Here is a 20,429-nt window from a genome sequence, read left to right as displayed (position 1 = left end):
TGGGAAAGATTGAAGGTGGGAGGAGAAGGGGACGACAGAGGATGAGATGGTTGGATGGCATCACCGACCCAATGGACATGAGTTTGAGTAAACTCCAGGAGTTTGTGATGGACAGGGATGCCTGGCGTCCTGCAGTCTGTAGGGTTGCAAAGAGTCAGACACAACTGAGCGACTCAACTGAACTGAACTGATCAATTAATTAGATGATCATATGAGAGTAGGAGCTAAACCAGTTTTATCTGGATTGAGTATATCACCAAATTACTGCTTTTGTTTGTTTGTTTTCAGTTTCACTAATGGTGTGGTGACAGTGGAGCTTCCCTGGTGGCTGCGATAGTAAAGAAGCTGCCTGCAGTGCAGGAGACCTGGGTTCAATCCCTGGGTCAGGAAAATCCCCTGGCGAAGGGCATGACTACTTATAGTTCGCAACAGCAGGTTGCAGGGATTTCTGAAAGGGGGAATGATATGTGGGGTATACTGCAGGTGCTTACAAAGGAATGCTGGAAAAGTTACCAATTATTTGTTGACTTGGGCTTTTATTCTTTCAGACTTAAGGCCAACAGAAACCTCAGTCATCTTATTTTTTCTTCAGAGTACCAGCAGCCAGCTATTTGTTTGGCAGTAATGATATATTGTAACGTCTAGGACTACCTCTCCTAGCACTTAGGTATGTTGTGAATTCGTGACTGCTTTGTTCCCTGGATAGAACCTTGCCACTCAAAATGTGGTTTGTGGATGGATGAGTGGGGTGACATCTTCTGGGAACTGAGATATGCAGAATTTTAAGCCTGTCTGCCTCCTGATTTTACTATGTTGATTCATGTCATCCAAGAAGCACACACCAAGATGGGATTTGACATCTTAAGAGATGTGTTAGGGAAGATGCCAGAGGGAAAAATGAGAAGTAGGTCTGACCTGTGTGAAGGAAAGAGCTAAGGGAGGATTATGTAGAATCTAAGAGTGTAGCACAGTACTAAGCAATTTTCTGGCAAGACAAGGGAGAGTCCTCCAGCCAGTGTTACATGTCTTGAAGTTCCATCTCTCACAGGAATGAGTCTGCCTTACTATTTCTGCTGCCTCCAGTCATTTACTGAGAGCACTGTATGGAAAGCTCTGCTTCAGTGGAAGTGGGGTTTCAGAGCACAGCACTGAGGCCTTCTTTCAATTACAGTCATAGCAGCCAGAGATCTCAGTGGCATGTTTCCCTGGCCATGACACCTTCTCAGTCAGGTGCATCAACAAAATCTCCAGGTGATATGTGCACGTTAAACTTTGAGAAGCACTATTCTAGAATACTAATTTGACACTTTGAGGATCTTACCCACAGTCAATAAAATTGTTTATGATCGGCATAGCATCTCCTCAAAAATGCAGTTCTTTGGGGATAGTATTTTTCACAGTTCATTTGAACAGAGTTGCTGTTCAAAGTGAGAACTAGAGCAGATAATTTGTTGTTAATTTGTAACAAATGTGTGAAGCCAATTTGGGGCCAAAGCAGAATATCCAAGATGCTTTGCCTGCTTCCTGAAGGGAGCTAGATACAATTTACTTCCTCTGGCCTTTTAGAGTTCAAGGTTCTTGTAACAAAGAATTATATATTTCTGCTTCTGCTGTCTTTTTACCACTTGGTAAGATATAAATGTGATTCTAATGGTGACTGCTGGAAATAAACTGTTAGGAAAATCTTATTGAGTTGCCTCTGCTGATACAGGGCTTAGTATTTGAGGGGCTCGCTTCAACCATACTAATTTACATAAACTTTTTTCTTTTTTTACAATTTGCATTACTAATTTACATGAAAAATCAAGAGTACTTTTTAAATCCCTAACTAAGATAAAATACTTTTACTACACTCAATAGTATTTTTGGTGATCTTGGAATTCAGTGTAATTTTTATATCATTATTTATTAATTAGTAGTAGGCTGTTGCCGCAAGGGCCACAGCACTGAAGACCTGGCTATAAATAAAGTTAGACTACTCTGAATCTTGGGCAGAGAAAGTTCCTCTAAAGACAGACAGCCACAGGTGTTCCCTAAAATAGAATTTACCTAGAAATTGAGTTAAAGGTGTAAGTCTAGGTGTAAGAACCTCTGGTCCACTATTTATCAGCAAACACTTGTCAAATGTAATCTATGTTTCAGGCACTGTATAATTACATCAGAGACCTGGAAATCAGTAAGACTTAGTCCTTGACCTTGAATAATTCACAGAGTACCCTAGTGGCAGAAATATACCTGAAAACAATTAATTACAGCATAGATATTTGCTGTTGTTGAGCGTGGAGAGAGGGAATCGGCCAAGCAGCTGGGGAGCCGGCAGACACAGAATGGTGCAAGTGCATCACATGAGACACTGGTAAGAGCTGTCTCTGTCCACCAGGCCTGTCGGGAATATCTAAATTCTGAGCAGATCGCCTGAGCTATCTACACCTCAACTGATTACCGTCCCTCTCACAAAGTGGGGCTTCCATGCGGCTCAGCTGGTAAAGACTCCACCTGCAATGCAGGAGACCTGAGTTCGATCCTTGGGTTGGGAAGATCCCCGAGAGAAGGAAAAGGCTACCCACTCCAGTGTTCTGGCCCGGGGAATTCCATGGACTATACAGAGAGTCGGACACAACTGAGTGACTTTCACTTTTCAGTAAATAAAAATCCTGTTTCTTTATGTGTATTCATAGAATTGTGACTGGTACCCCTAGTCATACAGTCTTTTCAGACAGAAACCTGAGAGGCTTCCTCACTTCCTTCTCCTTTACTCCCCGTGGCCAACATTAATCAGGAACTCTCAGTTTAATCTTCAGAGCCTCTTCTCTGTTCCTCCCTTCTGAGCACTGCCAACACTGCTGCCTCAGACAAGCTCTTAAACTTGAACATCTGCAATAGTCTTCCCACTGGTTAGTCTCCCCCATCTTCAGACATGACCTCTTTCCAATCCATTCTCCCCATATCAGTTTAAAACAGGAGTGGCCCTTCTTCCTGTAGGAAAAGGCCTAAACTCCTTAAGGAGTTAGGTATAGGTTGAGAGATCAAAACAAGATCTTAATGACCCACATACCCACAGTGGTGTGGTTACTCACCTAGAGCCAGACATCCTGGAGTGTGAAATCAAATGGGCCTTAAGAAGCATCACTATGAACAAAGCTAGTGGAGGTGATGGAATTCCAGCGGGGCTATTTCAAATCCTAAAAGATGATGCTGTGCAAGTGCTGCCCTCAATATGCCAGCAAATTTGGAAAACTCACCAGTGGCCACAGGACTGGGAAAGGTCAGTTTTCATTCCAATCCCAAAGAAAGGCAATGCCAAAGAATGCTCAAACTACCTCACAATTGCACTTATCTCACACACTAGTAAAGTAATGCTCAAAATTCTCCAAGCCAGGCTTCAGCAATACATGAACCATGAACTTCCAGATGTTCAAACTGGTTTTAAAAAGGCAGAGGAACCAGAGATCAAATTGCCAACATCTGCTGTATCAGGGAAAAAGCCAACACATTAGAAAAGACCCTGATGCTGGGAAAGACAGAAGGCAGGAGCAGAAGGGGATGAGAGAGGATGAGATGATTGGATGGCATCACCAACTCAATGGACATGAGTTTCAGCAAGCTCCAGGAGATGGTGAAGGACAGGGAAACCTAGACGTGCTGCAGTCCATGGGGTCGCAGAGTCAGATGCAACAGAACAACATAGGTTGAGAGTGCTACTAATGCTTGAGAGCCAAACTGCTTGGATTCAAATCCTGGCTCTACCACTTACTAGCTGTCTAGGGCAAGTCACTTGGCCTCTCAGTGACTAAGTTTCCTCAACTGTAGTATAGATGTAGAAACTGACTCTCTGTCATAGGATTATTGAGGGGGTTAATTGACTCAATACTGTACCTGTAAAGTGCTTAACAGTGCCTGGCACAAAGTCAATACACTGCTTGATGGTGGATACTCATGGTAGGATAATAGTACACAGAGTATGTGCCAGGTAAATAAAGATGACCAGTACTCTCCTTGTCGTCCAGAGACTAACAATCTGAAGGCAAACAAATTAGGTCTTATGATCAATGCTGTTAGAATTTGAGCACAATGCTAATGATCAGGGAATAAGGAGAAATTTATTAACTCTTGTAATCTAAAATTGTTGTTAATTTTTTTTTTTGTTTTCTGGATACATAGTAACTCAACTTCCCAAATACAACTTCAGTTCAGTTTAGTTCAGTTCAGTCGCTCAGTCGTGTCCAACTCTTTGCGACCCCATGAATTGCAGCACGCCAGTCCTCCCTGTCCATCACCAACACCCGGAATTCACCCAAACTCACGTCCATTGAGTCAGTGATGCCATGCAGCCATCTCATCCTCTGTCGTCCCCTTCTCCTCCTGCCCCCAATCCCTCCCAGCATCAGAGTCTTTTCCAATGAGTCAACTCTTCGCATGAGCTGGCCAAAGTACTGGAGTTTCAGCTTTAGCATCATTCCTTCCAAAGAACACCCAGGATTGATCTCCTTTAGAACGGAGTGCCTCTCAAACCACACGTTCCTCATACCTAAAATTTGAAGACTCATGATTTTGTTCCTGTATACCCTTACAGTGACAATAAGCAATCGGTTCTAGTATGTGTGAACATTTAGGTCCATTGAGGAATAGTTTGAAAAAAAGAGAAACTGGCATTGAACACATATACAAAAGGGAAGACACATGATCCACAGACGAACAGTAGAGAGTTTGCAGTAAAACCTCAGGAAATAGTAACAGTGGTAGAGATAACCACCACTGTAGTTATCTGTAGTTAACTGTAGAGATGACTGGTTGAAAAAGACCCTGATGCTGGGAAAGACTGAAGGCAGAAGGAGAAGGGAACAACAGAGGATAAGATGGTTAGATGGCATCACCGACTCGACGGACATAAGTTTGAGCAAGCTCTGGGAGTTGGTGATGGACAGGGAAACCTGGCATGCTGCAGTCCATGGGGTCATGAAGAGTTGGACCAGACTGAGCAACTGAACTGAACTGAGTGATAACTGTACCACTGGTTTTTGAAGTATGTGGGCTGCTGGTTTGAGAGTTGCTGGTGGAGGTGATATGAGGGAGATTGCAGGACACTGGCAGAATATATGTAAATTCAGTATGTCTTATAAGTACATATGAATTAAAAACTGAACACAGAGTTTAAAGAAGAAATACAGATTGAGGAATTGTCTTTTGATGTTGGAGGCAGAAGAATGTACTGTTTGAATTTGGGTTCAAATTACTAGTTCAGTTCAGTCACTCAGTCATATCTGACTGACCATGTGGACTGCAGCAAACCAGGCATTGCTGTCCATCACAAACTCCTGGAGTTCACTCAAACTCATGTCCATCGAGTCAGTGATGCCATCCAACCATCTCATCCTCTGTCATCCCCTTCTCCTCCTGCCTTCAATCTTTCCCAGGATCAGGGTCTTTTCCAGTGAGTCAGCTCTTCACATCAGGTGGCCAAAGTATTGGAGTTTCAGCTTCAACGTTAGTCTTTCCAATGAACACTCAGGACTGATCTTTAGGATGTACTGGTTGGATCTCCTTGCAGTCCAAGGGACTCTCAAGAGTCTTCTCCAACACCACAGCTGAAAAGCACCAATTCTTCGGCGCTCAGCTTTCTTTATAGTCCAACTCTCACATCCAAACATAACTACTGGAAAAACCATAGCTTTGACTAGACTGACCTTTGTTGGCAAAGTAATGCCTCTGCTTTTTAATATACTGTCTAAGTTGGTCATAGCTTTCCTTCCAAAGAGCAAGCGTCTTTAAATTTCATGGCTGAAGTCACCATCTGCAGTGATTTTAGAGCCCTCAAGAATAAAGTCTGCCACTGTTTCCACTGTTTCTCCATCTATTTGCCACGAAGTGATGGGACTAGATGCCATGATCTTAGTTTTCTGAATGTTGAGCTTTAAGCCAACTTTTTCACTCTCCTCTTTCACTTTCATCAAGAGATTCTTCAGTTCTTTGCTTTCTTCCATAAGGATGGTGTCATCAGCATATCTGAAGTTACTGATATTTCTCTAGCAATCTTGATTCCAGCTTGTGCTTCATCCAGCCCAGTGTTTCTTATGATGTATTCTGCTGCTGCTGCTGCTAAGTCACTTCAGTCGTGTCCCACTCCATGTGACCCCATAGACGGCAGCCCACCAGGCTCCCGTCCCTGCGATTCTCCAGGCAAGAACACTGGAGTGGGTTGCCATTTCCTTCTCCAATGCATGAAAATGAAAAGTGAAAGTGAAGTTGTAGTCATGTCCAACTCTTAGTGACCCCATGGACTGCAGCCCACCAGGCTCCTCCATCCTTGGGACTTTCCAGGCAAGAGTACTCTGCGTATAAGTTAAATAAGCAGAGTGACCATATACAGCCTTGACGTACTCCTTTTCCTATTTGGAACCAGTCTGTTGTTCCATGTCCAGTTCTAATTGTGCTTCCTGACCTGCATACAGATTTCTCAAGAGGCAGGTCAGGTGGTCTGGTATTCCCATCTCTTTCAGAATTTTCCACAGTTTAGTTAAAGGTTTTGGTGTAATCAATAAAGCAGAAGTAGATGTTTTTTTCTGGAACTCTCTTGCTTTTTCCCTGATACAGCAGATGTTGGCAATTTGATCTCTGGTTCCTCTGTCTTTTTAAAACCAGTTTGAACATCTGGAAGTTCATGGTTCATGTATTGCTGAAGCCTGGCTTGGAGAATTTTGAGCATTACTTTACTAGTGTGTGAGATAAGTGCAATTGTGAGGTAGTTTGAGCATTCTTTGGCATTGCCTTTCTTTGGGATTGGAATGAAAACTGACCTTTCCCAGTCCTGTGGCCACTGGTGAGTTTTCCAAATTTGCTGGCATATTGAGGGCAGCACTTGCACAGCATCATCTTTTAGGATTTGAAATAGCCCCGCTGGAATTCCATCACCTCCACTAGCTTTGTTCATAGTGATGCTTCTTAAGGCCCATTTGATTTCACACTCCAGGATGTCTGGCTCTAGGTGAGTAACCACACCACTGTGGGTATGTGGGTCATTAAGATCTTGTTTTGATCTCTCAACCTATACCTAACTCCTTAAGGAGTTTAGGCCTTTTCCTACAGGAAGAAGGGCCACTCCTGTTTTAAACTGATATGGGGAGAATGGATTGGAAAGAGGTCATGTCTGAAGATGGGGGAGACTAACCAGTGGGAAGACTATTGCAGATGTTCAAGTTTAAGAGCTTGTCTGAGGCAGCAGTGTTGGCAGTGCTCAGAAGGGAGGAACAGAGAAGAGGCTCTGAAGATTAAACTGAGAGTTCCTGATTAATGTTGGCCACGGGGAGTAAAGGAGAAGGAAGTGAGGAAGCCTCTCAGGTTTCTGTCTGAAAAGACTGTATGACTAGGGGTACCAGTCACAATTCTATGAATACATGTAAAGAATACATGTACAGTTCTTCTGTGTGTTCTTGCCACTTCTTTTTAATATCTTCCGCTTCCGTTAGTTAGGTACATACCATTTTTGTCCTTTATTGTGCCCATCTTTGCATGAAAGGCCTTCCCTGGTGGCTCAGAGGTTAAAGTGTCTGCCTGCAATGCAGGAGACCTGGATTCAATCCCTGGGTCAGGAAGATCCCCTGGAGAAGGAAATGGCTACCCACTCCAGTATTTTTGCCTGGAGAACCCCATGGACGGAGGAGCCTGGTGGGCTACAATCCACAGGGTCGCAAAGAGTCGGACACGACTGACCGACTTCACTTTTACTTTCACTTTCACTTTGCATGTAATGTTCCCTTAATATCTCTAATTTTCTTGAAGAGATCTCTAGTCTTTCCCATTCTATTGTTTTTCTCTATTTCTTTGCACTGATCACTGGGGAAGGCTTTCTTATCTCTCCTTGCTATTCTTTGGAGCTCTGCATTCAAATGGGTATATCTTTCCTTTTCTCCTTGGCTTTTCACTGGTCTTTTCACAGCTATTTGTAAGACTTAGACCTAACACTGTGATTTGGGGAAATTATTTAATTTTTTAAGTCTCAGTTCTCATCTGAAAGATGGGGGTTGTGATAATATTAATCCAACAAGGAAGTTAGGATTCAGAAAGTCTCTAAACACTTTGCTGGTAATTTACAAATAGCAAACATCTAGTAAGATTAGTTCTTGCTGTTGGTGGTGATTATTAATATATTGTTTCTTTTCTTCAGTCAAGATAAGTGAATTTACAGATATTTCAGTCAAATTTAGGAGAAGAGCATCTTCTTAGCTGGCAGGTTATTGCCTACTTAGAATATGCTGCCTTTTGTTATCTTATTCTAGGGAACGTAAAATATTGTAGAGTTTCATAAGTATATCCCCATCTCTTTCCTCACCTATTTTTCATGTGCAGGTTTAAGTTCCTACAGAATTTATCATGTAACTGAAAAATATATTCTGCAACTAAGGAGCTATAGAGTTCCAGAAATCCTTGATTTCATTACCTGATTTATGAATGTAATAATTGGTAACATGCCAATTTTACTAATAATGCTTTTAAAGTGCTGAAACGTTTTTCATATTATCCCTATTGTCATGTGTACCCTGTTTTCTCTTTCTTGATATTTAATAATTTTTTGTAACTAAGATAAATAGTTTGATTTAGCATCCTCTATTATGAGTGATGTGTTAGAGGACATTCCTTACGGGACACTTTCCCGAAGCTCACTTAAACTCCTCTGTCCCATGCTCCCATAAGCCCTGTACATTCCCTACTTCCCTCCCTCCCTGCCTCTTCTCTCTCCCTCCCTGTCTCCCCATCTCTCTCTTTCCCCTTCTCTCTCTCTATCCTTTTAACTTTTCTGCCCTTTAGCCTTGATAGTAAGAATAGTATCATGCAGCATCAAACAGGAAACGGCCAGCACTCAGTAGATACTCAGCTAGGTTTAGTTGAGTGAGTGAATGAATGCTGCCCTCTTGCATCATTTATCCAGTTCTGAGACCGGGGTCAGCAGTGTACCAGTAACTTATTCAATTAGTTATTCATTTTAAAAGGCCTCTAGGAATATAAAAAATAAATAAAATTTAACGTAGAATTAAATAGTAACCTAATTCCAGAGACTGCTGTCTGTGAAATAGCTGTCTTTCTAAAGTTTTCTGCCCTCCTTCAAATGCCAAATGCCTTCCACTAGTTACCTGGTTGCTAACTACACGGTAGTGTACCTACGGTGCCAGGTTCAGTCTAGAAGACTGAAGAGAAATCGTGATAAAACTGTCTCTCATTCAAGGCCTTTAATTCAGAGCTGCAGATCTTAAAGCCTCAACTCTTAAAGATTCTGTAGGTAAAAAAAAAATAAATAAATAAATAAATAATAATAAAATTACTTTTTAAGAGTAAAAAAAAAAAAAGATTCTGTAGGTGATGTTAGGGAAAGGAATAGTGTAGACATGAAAAAGTTTCATCATGTATGTCTAGTGATTGAGCATTCATCTCTTTGTTCACAAGAACTTGAATTATGATACACAACTGTGTAATAAGCAAATGATAGACATAAATCAAATCACAAATTGCCACCTGGGCCACCCAGCACATGCTGTGTCAACCCAACGTGAGACTTACCTTCTCACATGACAAATAGAGACAGGAAAAAGTTTGCAGGTGCAACAAGAAGCAGCTAAAAAGATTGTCCTGCATCACCTGTAGCCTCAGTATATACCATTTACCTCCCAGTGTCATGACTCTTGGCCATAGGTCACATTTGAGACTTAGAACCTTAACCCAGCGTGCTGCAGCCTCCCCCCTGCCCCGAGTTCCCCTAGAGTTGCTGCCATTGGCCACTGTCCAAGAATGAGGTTGCACAGCTGTCCTTACAAATGAGTTTCCCCCATTCAAGCCAGAAAATGGGGAGTTTGAGCTGCTTTGTAATACTCTTTGCCTCTGGGTTGCAGAAGCTATTTAAGATGTAATAAAGTATCTTGCTCTCTGGTACTGTGTATTTTCTTTTTGAAATTATGTAAACATCTTTAGGATCCTTTTAATGCAGGAGGCGATAAATCATTCTTCTAAAGGGAGTTGATTTCAGCTTTTTTCCTCTTTCTTTTTGTCTCTCCCAGACACTAAGGATTATATCCTGGAGCCGCTTTCTCTGCCAGAAAGTCCAGGTGGCACCACCAGCTTAGAAAGTTCTCCATCTGTGCCTTGTATTTTCTGTGAAGAACATTTTCCTGTGGTTGAACAAGACAAACTTCTGAAGCACATGATTATTGAACATAAGATTGTCATAGCTGATGTCAAGTTGGTTGCTGATTTCCAAAGGTAAATTTTGTTTTCATCCATAGAAGAATTAGGTTTACTGTTTCATAGTGGAAAGGTATAACTTAATTATTCCTGTAGAAATATGAAAACTCATACTCTTTTTCAGGTTTCAACTTAGCCTTTTTTCAACTTTGAGCTTATTTGTATTCTTTAGCAAGTTTTATTTAAAAATGTTACATACTGTTGTATTTCTACAAATTCTGGAAGCAGATCAACTTTCTAAAGAGTTGATAATACTCCCTTTACCACATCTCATGAAATTTTTGGCATTGTTGGTCTCTATCAGATTGATGTCCTTTTTATATTTCAGGATACACACATTCTCCAGCTAAGTGAGTTCTTCCTGACAGCCCAGAATAAACTTGGTAAAAAAAAAAAAAAATTTTTTTTAAGCCACCCAAAGGGAGGTTTGGGGGAAAGAGGATCTTGGATCTTAAGTGTTAAGATAAAGTTGAAAATCAGAAAAAGACTGAGTCTTTGAATAACCCAGAGGGGTATAAGGGGTATAAAAGGAGACAGCAGCTAAGATCAGTGACTGAGGTGCTCAGAGGAAGAGGGTGAGGAAGATGAAGAGAAGATAGGTGTGAGTGGTTGAGTAACTGCCAACACTGGACATGGTGAGACATGTAGGAACCTAACCGGTATAGCCGGATCCTGAAGGGAGCTGGACCTGCTAATTCTAGACTGATTCTTAGAAGTGATTGTCTAAGAGACATGCCTTCTCTTAAGCAGGTGTAATGGAGTAGTTATGTATAGGTCATTATTAGTTGAAAACACCATGCAAACAATATAGTGGTAGTTAACTAGCTTAGTATAGTTACTGAAAGCACACATTTTGGTGTATCTGGTAAAGTCCCATTTTGAGATGTTCTGCATTGATTTCCCTACAGAACATTAGAGTAGCCCAGATATTGTAATATCCTTGCATCTAAATTCTGTATCTGCCAGACTACATTATTCTTAGCAAGCAACTTCTTTCTTAGGATGGGTTTTGCAAAGAGCAAGCTGTATTATTAAGAGTGGACTGTGAAACCCAGTCAGCCTAGGATTGAATGCAGACTCAGTGACTTTCTTACCATATGACTCCCAGCAAGCTACTTACTTCTCTAAGCATCAATTTTCTTATCTATAAGATGGGGGTAACACCAGCCCTCATAAGATTGTTGAGCTTTATATAAAAACAGGGTATGTGTAGCACCAACTAGTATCTGATATCTTTCATACCCAATAAACAGCCAAATTTTTAATTATATTTTGATTACAAAAGATATATTTGAAGTCTTAGTTTTCTGCAGCTAGAGCTTAAGTTTTCAATAGGCATTTGTTGCTGACCTGAAGATCTAATTATGGTTTGTAAAATTTGTTTTGAGAAATATTCATTTCAGATTCTAAGTACTCTAAACTTCTAGAGTAACAGTTTGTTTTTTAAGGACAAATAACCACAGTGCCCACAGGGGTAATATTAGCTATTCTGTAGCCTTTTTGTCCTTCTCAACTGCGTAGCACCTGTTCTGAATGTCTGCTGTGTGCCTCCTGTGTGGTGGCTGCTTTTATCCACTTAGCATTGCCACTCAGCATTTGAGTAGACTTGGGGCTGTATGCTTAGGGGCATAGAAAGTTATATGAGCAGTATATGTCACCAACTCCTAGAATGAGGTTTTTTTTTTGGCCCCACCATGAAACACTTGTGGGAATCTTAGTTCCCTGACTAGAGGTCAAACCTGGGCCCCTTGCAGTGGGAGCATACAGTCCTAACCACTAAACCAGCAAGGAATTTCCTAGAATAAACTGATTTTTACAGGTTTCAGTGGAAAAACTGTGCTTCTCATTCTCATCCATTGTTCTTTGTTTTCAATTAAAATATTTGTATGTGTATGTATGTATGTATACACGTGTGTGTATATGTGTGTTTGGGGAGTTTTCTCTGACATGATACAAAGTTACGTGTAGTCAGATCTGTTGATTTTGCTTTAGACACTTCTTAAGCTAGAGAGCTTTGAATTGTTTACATATTCAAATAACCATTGATAGGCATATCAGCTAAGTTATGCTTTTCTAAATTTTGTATCACTTGGCTTTTCTTTGATGTAAAACTATATTTCTTTACTCTTTTTTGTGATATAAATGCAAATTCTCCCTCAGAAATTGCAGGAAAATGTGATGATCAACCAGTGACAATTGAGTAATGTTGAATTTTTCTTTCTTTTCTAAAATCTGTAGGGAATGTCTGAATCAGAGTTTGTATTTTATCCTTTGTACTTATGTAAGATAGCTGAGTGGCTATATTTGTTCTAATCAGTCTCTCTTTTTATCATTGTTGTCAATCTCATCTGTATGTGGGCAGGAAAATCAAATTATTTGCTAGGTCTCAGGGCTTAAGAGTTGATCAAATGTTAAGATCAATCACATTCTAAATGCAACCATGTAATAAAATGGATGCTTTAATTGAAAAAGATGTTTGTCTGATAGAAGTGCTTTCTAAATAAAATGTGTAGTTAGTATGTACTTTAAATTTGGAAATCTAGATTTTCCTTGTCAACTGTCCTAATTAAATTAGTTTCATTCTCAGAAAGTAAAAACATGATTAATTCAAATTGACCAGGAATGTATATGAATAAACTTTAATACCTTTTAAAATATTCAATCTCCTTTAAGTATTACCTGCCTGCTGTTTAAGTAAACTAAAAATTCCTCTCCAAAACAGTACAAGCATTGACTACTATGATCAGAATTAAACTGGAATCTTCTCAGCATTATATGACTTTTTCTCAACAGTTATTGAGGGGAGGAAGGGACAGTGAGAAGTTCAATTGGCATGAATTAATTCACTCAGAACTGCTTTATAGGTTGAATAATTATATGTAATAATTATTATATATGCTTCCCAGAGAAGAGTTGTTGCTTCTGAGTACAATAAGTAATAAAGATGATAAATAATAGATAAGAGATGCACTTACCTCATCCTTTGTAAGAAATAAGCTCTAAAGTTTCATGTGGAATATATTTAACATTTTCTTTATTGGAACAAAGTAACAGTAAAACTTTCCAAGAGCAAATAAACAAAATCTCTCCTTTGATCCATTTATTAACATAGCTATTTATATAAGCTATTTGCTAGCTTTATGCAGTAGATAAAATTTTTCCAGAAGAAAAATGTTAACGCCTAATTCTTTGCTCCTTTCTATATTAGATTCCACTCATTCCATGCTACTTAATTAACAGCTATATCTCAAATCTTCATGCTTCTGTCAGGATCACACCAGTTACAATGGGGAGTTGGACAGGGAAGACGATATTACTACAAAGATTTCTGGTTGGACATGATTAAAATTCTTTGAAAGAAAGTATTTGCTGATGACCAAATAATTACTTTTATGACTTTTTAATAAAATATGAAATGCTGTAATAACTATCCTCCAAATAAAGGGTTCACACCACATATTATTTCTTGGCTTCCTTTATGTATTGGGTGGCTGCAACTGTAGCTTTAAGTAAACTAAAGAAGTAGGGAAAAAATGAAGAAGTACTAAATGATTTCTTAACATGGAACAATAAGTTTTAGTGGGTAGGAAAATGCCAGAAATGCATGTGTTGAACATCTGCTATCTTTAAGACATCTCTCGGTTGAATACAATTTATCTGAATGTTTGTACCAACCACAGGAAAATGGATATATTGACACTTCCTAATTGTGTGGTAAACTAAAAGTACTATTATGTGATAACTGTGATGCATCTTAAATCTAGACTTAGGTCAAAATTTTGTTTTAGTTCAGATCTATTCATTTAGTATACCATAAGGTATGATAATGTATTTAACATATATGGTAGTTACGATAATATTTCGCTTTTGTAGCATGATTGTTTTCATTTGATGTTGGTGTCACCCAGCCTTTGGTCAGGAGGAGACGACTCAAATGACAACTTTGTGTCTATTGGACTGACGTCTTACCTGCATTTTCCTCTTTTCCTCAGAAACTGCCTAACGACATCTCAGAGATGTTCCTAGAGATGGTGTCTAAAAAACATCTTTTCCAGAATTCACAACTACTTGTTCATGGAGCGATAAAATAACTTTTAATGAATGTAAAGGCCTCTAGACTGTGAGCATATAACAACATTTTCTCTCCCTTCACCCCATGGGAAGCCTTAACAATTTGAGGAGCATAGCTGAGGTTCTGTCAGACAGGCTCTCGCCATGATTTTGTCAGCTGTTAGTTATCATGCCCCTCGTGCCTACCACATTGAGGTAAACAGTGATACAAAACACATATGTGACACGAACCGTCTCTTAAAAGACCATGGAGAATAGGAGTGAACATGGAAGTCCTTGGAGACTCGGAGCCATTGATTTTTGGAATCAGGACTTCAGAAGAATTAGTGCCGCTGTAGGGTCTCTCTCTCGGGGTCCTCCCTGGTGACTCAGTGGGTAAAGAATCTGCCTGCAGTGCAGGAAACCTGGGTTCAATCCCTGGGTTCGGAAGATCCGCTGGAGAAGGAAATGGCAGCTCACTCCAGTATTCTTGCCTGGAGAATCTCTTGGCCAGAGGAGCCTGGCGGGCTACAGTCCGTGGGGTCACAAGGAGTCAGACACGGCTGAGTGACTTTCACTTCATTTCAGAGTCTCTCTTGCCTAGTCAAGCAGTTCCAATTCCACAGCCCCAAACAGCCGATGTCAGCTTTCAATACCTACACAGGAGGTTAGGAGCAGTTCAGATTAAGAGCTGCTTTTAGGTAGTATGCTTTTCAGAAAGGGAAGACCTTCCCTCTCCCTTCAGTCTTCATTTCTGTACTTTGGTTTTGCCCTGTCAAAAACTGTTTTCCATGGGCTGTAAGGAAGTTAAGTCTCTCCATGGTCTCTGAGGAAACTCTTCAACTATCCTTTACAACTATTAATATAATCCTAAAGGCTTTCTCCTGCTTCTTTCTTGTTTTGAGGTTCTTATGTAGTTTGGCCCTCAAGTGACACGAGAGACATGATGTTGTAGAAGACTTAAGATTTGGAGACAACAGATCCCAATTTGAAAGGTCACGATTGTGTGACCTTGGGCAGGCAGGGTCTCAGTAACAGCAGCTGCTCATAGTTCTCATCCTCTGATCACTCTGCTCTTCCCCCACCTTAGGCACCTGTGTGTGCCTTCTGACACTACTAATACAGCTGTTGTAACTTGCTCATTACACGTTTGATGAAACGTTTTCATTGTATTTGTTGTTGTTTTGGATGCCAGGATTTGTTTGGAAAAACAAATTCTTTATTACTCTAGTTTTAGCTAAATATGTTATTTTTCCTTATAATAATAGCTGCCATTTATTGAACACCCAGAATGGTGGGTGCTGCTTTACATGTATCGTCCTTTTTAATTATCAACAATCCATTTTGCAAATGAGTAAGCCAAGTTTCAGAAGTTTTAAAAACCTTTCAATTCAGATTCATATCTCTAAAGGCAAAGGCCCTGCTTCTCTATTCACTGCTGCCTGTGGGGCTGGTGTAATCAGTTAATGAAACATCAACTGTGAGGGTTTGACTATAGGTTTAATTTGAAAAGCTAAACTACTTCTAGCTCACTATTTGTGCAGGTAAGAGACTCTTACTGTGTTGACTCTGTTACAGAATTGGTCAATGACAGTTCACAGGACAGTCTCATCATTAGTATCTGCTCTTATCTGGTCATCTGCTTCATGCAGTTATCATTGCCTTTTAACAAACTGTAGGCTAATGGGCTGGTGACTATTCGGTTTTCCCCAAAGGATATCACCCACTTCAGTGGAATAGTAATCAGGAGTGATGAACCTCTCCTTGATGTATTCTAGTGGTAGCCATGAGGGAGCTCCAGATAAAATGTGACTCTTCTGTTTTTTTAAGTCAGTTATCTCAGCACCTGGTCCTGTATGAATTTGATTAGTCATGAAAATAGATGTCTGTGTATTTCAATTTGGAAGAACGATCTATCTTCTATTCCTGACATCTCTAATGGACATTCTCTTGTGGTGCTTCATCCATGTCACCACTCTGCAACAGAAAATATGCTAAGGGAAGAATAAGAAAAGTGTCTGGGAATGTCATTTTTATTCTCTTAATTCTTCTCTTGCCTTTTATTTCTCTTTCCCCTGGAGAGGGGAAAAAAAGCAACTAGTGGGAAATGGAAAGGAGGAGAATGAGAGTAACTGTGTAGGATAACTGGGAAGTGAAAGGTTGCTGAAGCTGGCCAGGATGGCAAAGGAAATAACAAGTCAACCTTTTATAGGAGCTTTTCCTCTTTCTGTATACTTTGATGGATCTGAAATGCTTTCTGCCCTGATACTTCTAATGTGGAAGCCAGTCAGCTATCCATAGAGTTGTAGTTCATTATTTATACTATTTATGGTTTGAGGGTGAGCTGGAGTCTAAGATACATCATTTTCAGATCTCTTAAAATAAGGTCTAGCACTGTTTTATAAGGAAAGGGTTCTCCCCCTTCTTACCATCCAGGTTGACAGCATGGTTATACATGAGAAGAATGAACTAAAGCATGTGGTTCCATTGTTACACATTATTCTTTTACTTCTTTTACATGTATATTCTATACATGGTGTTGTCATCCATTTATATTTTATATAAGCTCATGTCCTGGTTCTCTCTTTCTCTCAGACCTCTCTCCCAGCACATTTTTTTTTCCCTAATATGTAATGTATGTCCTTTCTATAGGGGACTGTAGGTTTGGGAAATTAAGGAGAGAATAAGAAGAGCTGAAGTACTGGAGGTTGGAGGCTACTTAGAGAACCTTAGAGGAATCTTGAGATACTCTTCTATCTCTTTAAAACATTTAGCGTGGACCTGCTATATGCAGAACACTGCTTGGTGGTGTATCAGGCCATTTAAATGTATTCTTTCTGTGTACTTTATCTGTTTCACTAAGTTCCATCTCTTTCTCGGGTTTTGGTTCCTTGTTGTAAGGTTCTTTTTTTTCCATCGACCATGTATTCTGATCACTTGTCTACTATGTAGTCAACGTTTCCATCTCCTTTCTCCTCCATGAAGGAGATCACATTCTCTTCTTGGTATAATTTGATAAATGGGATTGCAGTTGTCAGTGTAAATCTTTTTAGGTAAATGCAAAGATGAACAGTTTGTTGAATCCTGTCATCTTTCTCCCTCTTTCATCAAATGACACAGGTCTGAGTATTATGCTTTGCTTTTAAATTTAGCCAGTGTCCTTCTAACTCAGCTCATTAGATACAGGAATTGTAAGCTTGGCTATTTTTCTAAAAGCTAAATCTCCCTCCTTTCAGATACAGCATGGGCAATATGGAATTGTTCTATCTTGTTATATAGATATTGAATTTAGACAGGCCTTTTGTTGCATTGTCGTCATGATCTCTTCTTTTGATGTATAAGGTAAACACCTAACTTTCAATTTATTGGAAAACGTGTGATGAAGCCTTTTTAATCACTGTTGCATTTTAAATTCACATAAACACAGATGTGATTTTCAAAAAAACTTCATTATTACATAAAAATAATTCATTTTAGTTTTCCCATATATCTGTTTATTGAATTTGCGGATGGTAAAATGTAATCATTTTCATGCCCTTACAGGGTAATGTTATTTCATTAAATAATTCATGGTTCTGCAGTGCTCTGCTGCCTTTCTGTTTGCAAATTTTTCTAGCAGTTTTCAGTCAACATTTGATTTGTTGCTTTAAGAAAATTAAATGTTCTTATAAAATCCTGTCATTCTCAAGTAAGTAGTTCATTGCATCTTCTCACTGTTCTTTCTTTATGATTGTTCTAAGGTACATTTTATATTGGAGGAAAAGGTTCACTGAACAGCCCATTACAGATTTTTGTAGTGTGATAAGAATCAATTCTGCAGCTCCATCTGGTAAGTGTACATCTTGACTACCATCTTTCCCCTGCAATCCAAAAATTCAAATGAATAATCTTTCTTTAGTTGTAATTCTCTAAAATAATAGCTAAAATTAAATTGTTCTGTTTATATTTTCTAATAACTTCAATGAAGCTAAAATAGAACTATATACCAGAAGAGATTTTTTTAAGAAATAAAAAAATGTTTTTAAGTAAAAAATAACATTCCTCACTTATTTTTCTCATATCTCAACAGAAGAACAAGACAATTATTTCTTGTTATGTGATGTTTTACCAGAAGATAGAATTCTTAGAGAAGAACTTCAAAAGCAGAGACTGGTAAGTAGTAAGAATTATTTTAAACAATGAACAGTATGTTGAAATACAGAATCATTTTTGTTATTGTTCTTTCTGTTTTTATTCTGGAAACTTTCAAACATACACAAAACAGAAGATAATGCATAAAGATCTTAAAACAGAAAAAGTACACACTTGATTGAAGATTAAAGCATTTCATGTTAAAAATGCAGAGAAAATTTTTGGCTTTGTTTTGCTTCCTGGATTATCTCTAAAATAACAACAGAGCTTACACATTTTAGTGTAATTTTAGTTCCCTGACACATGCTAGGGTTCAGCAGTCGTGGAAAAATGCCCTCAGCTAAAATTGAGTTGAATTGATTAACTTTTTTCTCCCACTGGAATGTGCTATGCAAGAGCACTTCTTTTATTCCTCTTTATGAATTAAGCATATAGTTTGATGGTAATACCCTTTCTCATTTTCAACCTTAACAATAAGTACACCAATTTGAAAATCTCAGTATCTTTTCAAAAGATAACAGCATATACAATTGTGAAAATTTTCATTTTCAGAAGTTGAATAGAAATTAGTTAATTTTTTGAAGTTACTAATTTTATTTAAAAGTATCCAATTTTCCATTATTTGTCAATAAATCTCAACTATTACTTGAAAATGACTGGCTCTTTTCTTTTCTTTTTTTAGTATTTACTGAAGTGTACCCTGTATCTTTGGACTTGGCTAGATATGTTGTAAGAGAAAGTTATGATTTCAGTATTTCTGCTAAATCCTCAAGAGATCTAAGAGGAAAATAATTTCTGTCTACTAAAGTCATAAGATTTGAGAAAGTCCCCTGAAGCACATTACATTTTGTAAACATCACAGCTGTTTATTTCTCCCATAGGCAGAGATGGTATTGTTGGATATTGATCTATATATAAGAAAAATTATGCTTTCCCTGTAGCAACAAACCCAATGAAGAAAGAGGACTTCTCTTCTTTCCTTATTGTAATATATAAGAAATCTGCAGAATCAGGATTAAGTTGCTATCATTATATGAATTTTGTTTGGTAGTACTTACTCATGATTTTTTATTTCCATGAATTTTTTCACTCTTATAGTGGTCTTAATCAAGAATAATCAGCTATCATAATCCTAGTACACCTATAGGTTTTTTTTATAAGAACTTAAACGGTACTACTTCGGTGGTTACTCAGTACACAGAATCTTTACTGTATGCCTGTAGATAGATTCAAGTTTCCAGAAATATGTGCATCTATAAAATTGAGATAACCTTTTAAGATTCTGACACCAGCTTTCAGCATATGGGCTCTTTCCTCACACCACCAAGCAATTCTCTGACACCACCTGGATATTCTGTTGATACAGCACAACTCAATCCTGACATTGTCTATCCAAAGACAGCATTAGATGCCACAGGTTAAGGGCTCAGACCTGCAAGACTGACATCCACTTCATATGTTGGTCTGTCCTTCAGTTGGCGCTTTGCAACCCCATGGACTGCAGCACACCAGGCTTCCCTGTCCTTCACCATCTCCCCGAGCTTGCTTGAACTCATATCCATTGAATCGGTGATGCCATCCAACCATCTTATCCTCTGGCGCCCACTTCTCCTTCTGCCTTCTGTCTTTCCCAGCATCAGGGTCTTCTCCAAAGAATCAGCTCTTCACATCAGGTAGCCAAAGTATTGGAGCTTCAGCTGCAGCATGAGTCCTTCCAATGAATATTCAGGGTTGATTTCCTTCAGGATTGACTGGTTTGATCTCCTTGCTGTCCAAAGGACTCTATAGTCTTCTCCAATACCACAGTTTAAAAGTATCAATTCTTCAGTGCTCAGCTTTCTTTATGGTCTAACTCTCACATCCATACATGACTGCTGGAAAAACCGTAGCCTTGACTAGATGGACCTTTGTTGGCAAAGGAATGTCTCTGCTTGTTTAGTATGTTCTCTAGGTTTGTCATAGCTTTTCTTCCAGGAAGCAAGTGTCTTTTAATTTCATGGCTGCAGTCCCTATCTGCAGTG

At 39.1% G+C, this 20,429-nt stretch overlaps 1 protein-coding gene across 1 annotated transcript in view; it reads left to right on the top strand.

The window, feature by feature from the left end:
- ZNF277 (zinc finger protein 277) overlaps positions 1-20,429 on the top strand; it is a 141,673-nt gene that overhangs the window by 68,901 nt on the left and 52,343 nt on the right. Inside the window, exons 2-4 of the mRNA XM_052638994.1 lie at positions 10,044-10,245; positions 18,018-18,106; positions 18,347-18,429. Coding sequence (XP_052494954.1) covers positions 10,044-10,245; positions 18,018-18,106; positions 18,347-18,429 — 374 coding nt within the window. The remainder of the gene's footprint in view (positions 1-10,043; positions 10,246-18,017; positions 18,107-18,346; positions 18,430-20,429) is intronic.

Source organism: Budorcas taxicolor, chromosome 4, assembly GCF_023091745.1.
Source record: "Budorcas taxicolor isolate Tak-1 chromosome 4, Takin1.1, whole genome shotgun sequence".
NCBI lineage: Eukaryota > Metazoa > Chordata > Mammalia > Artiodactyla > Bovidae > Budorcas > Budorcas taxicolor.
Note: the sequence above shows the minus strand (reverse complement) of the source record. Positions and strands in the feature narration are given on the sequence as shown.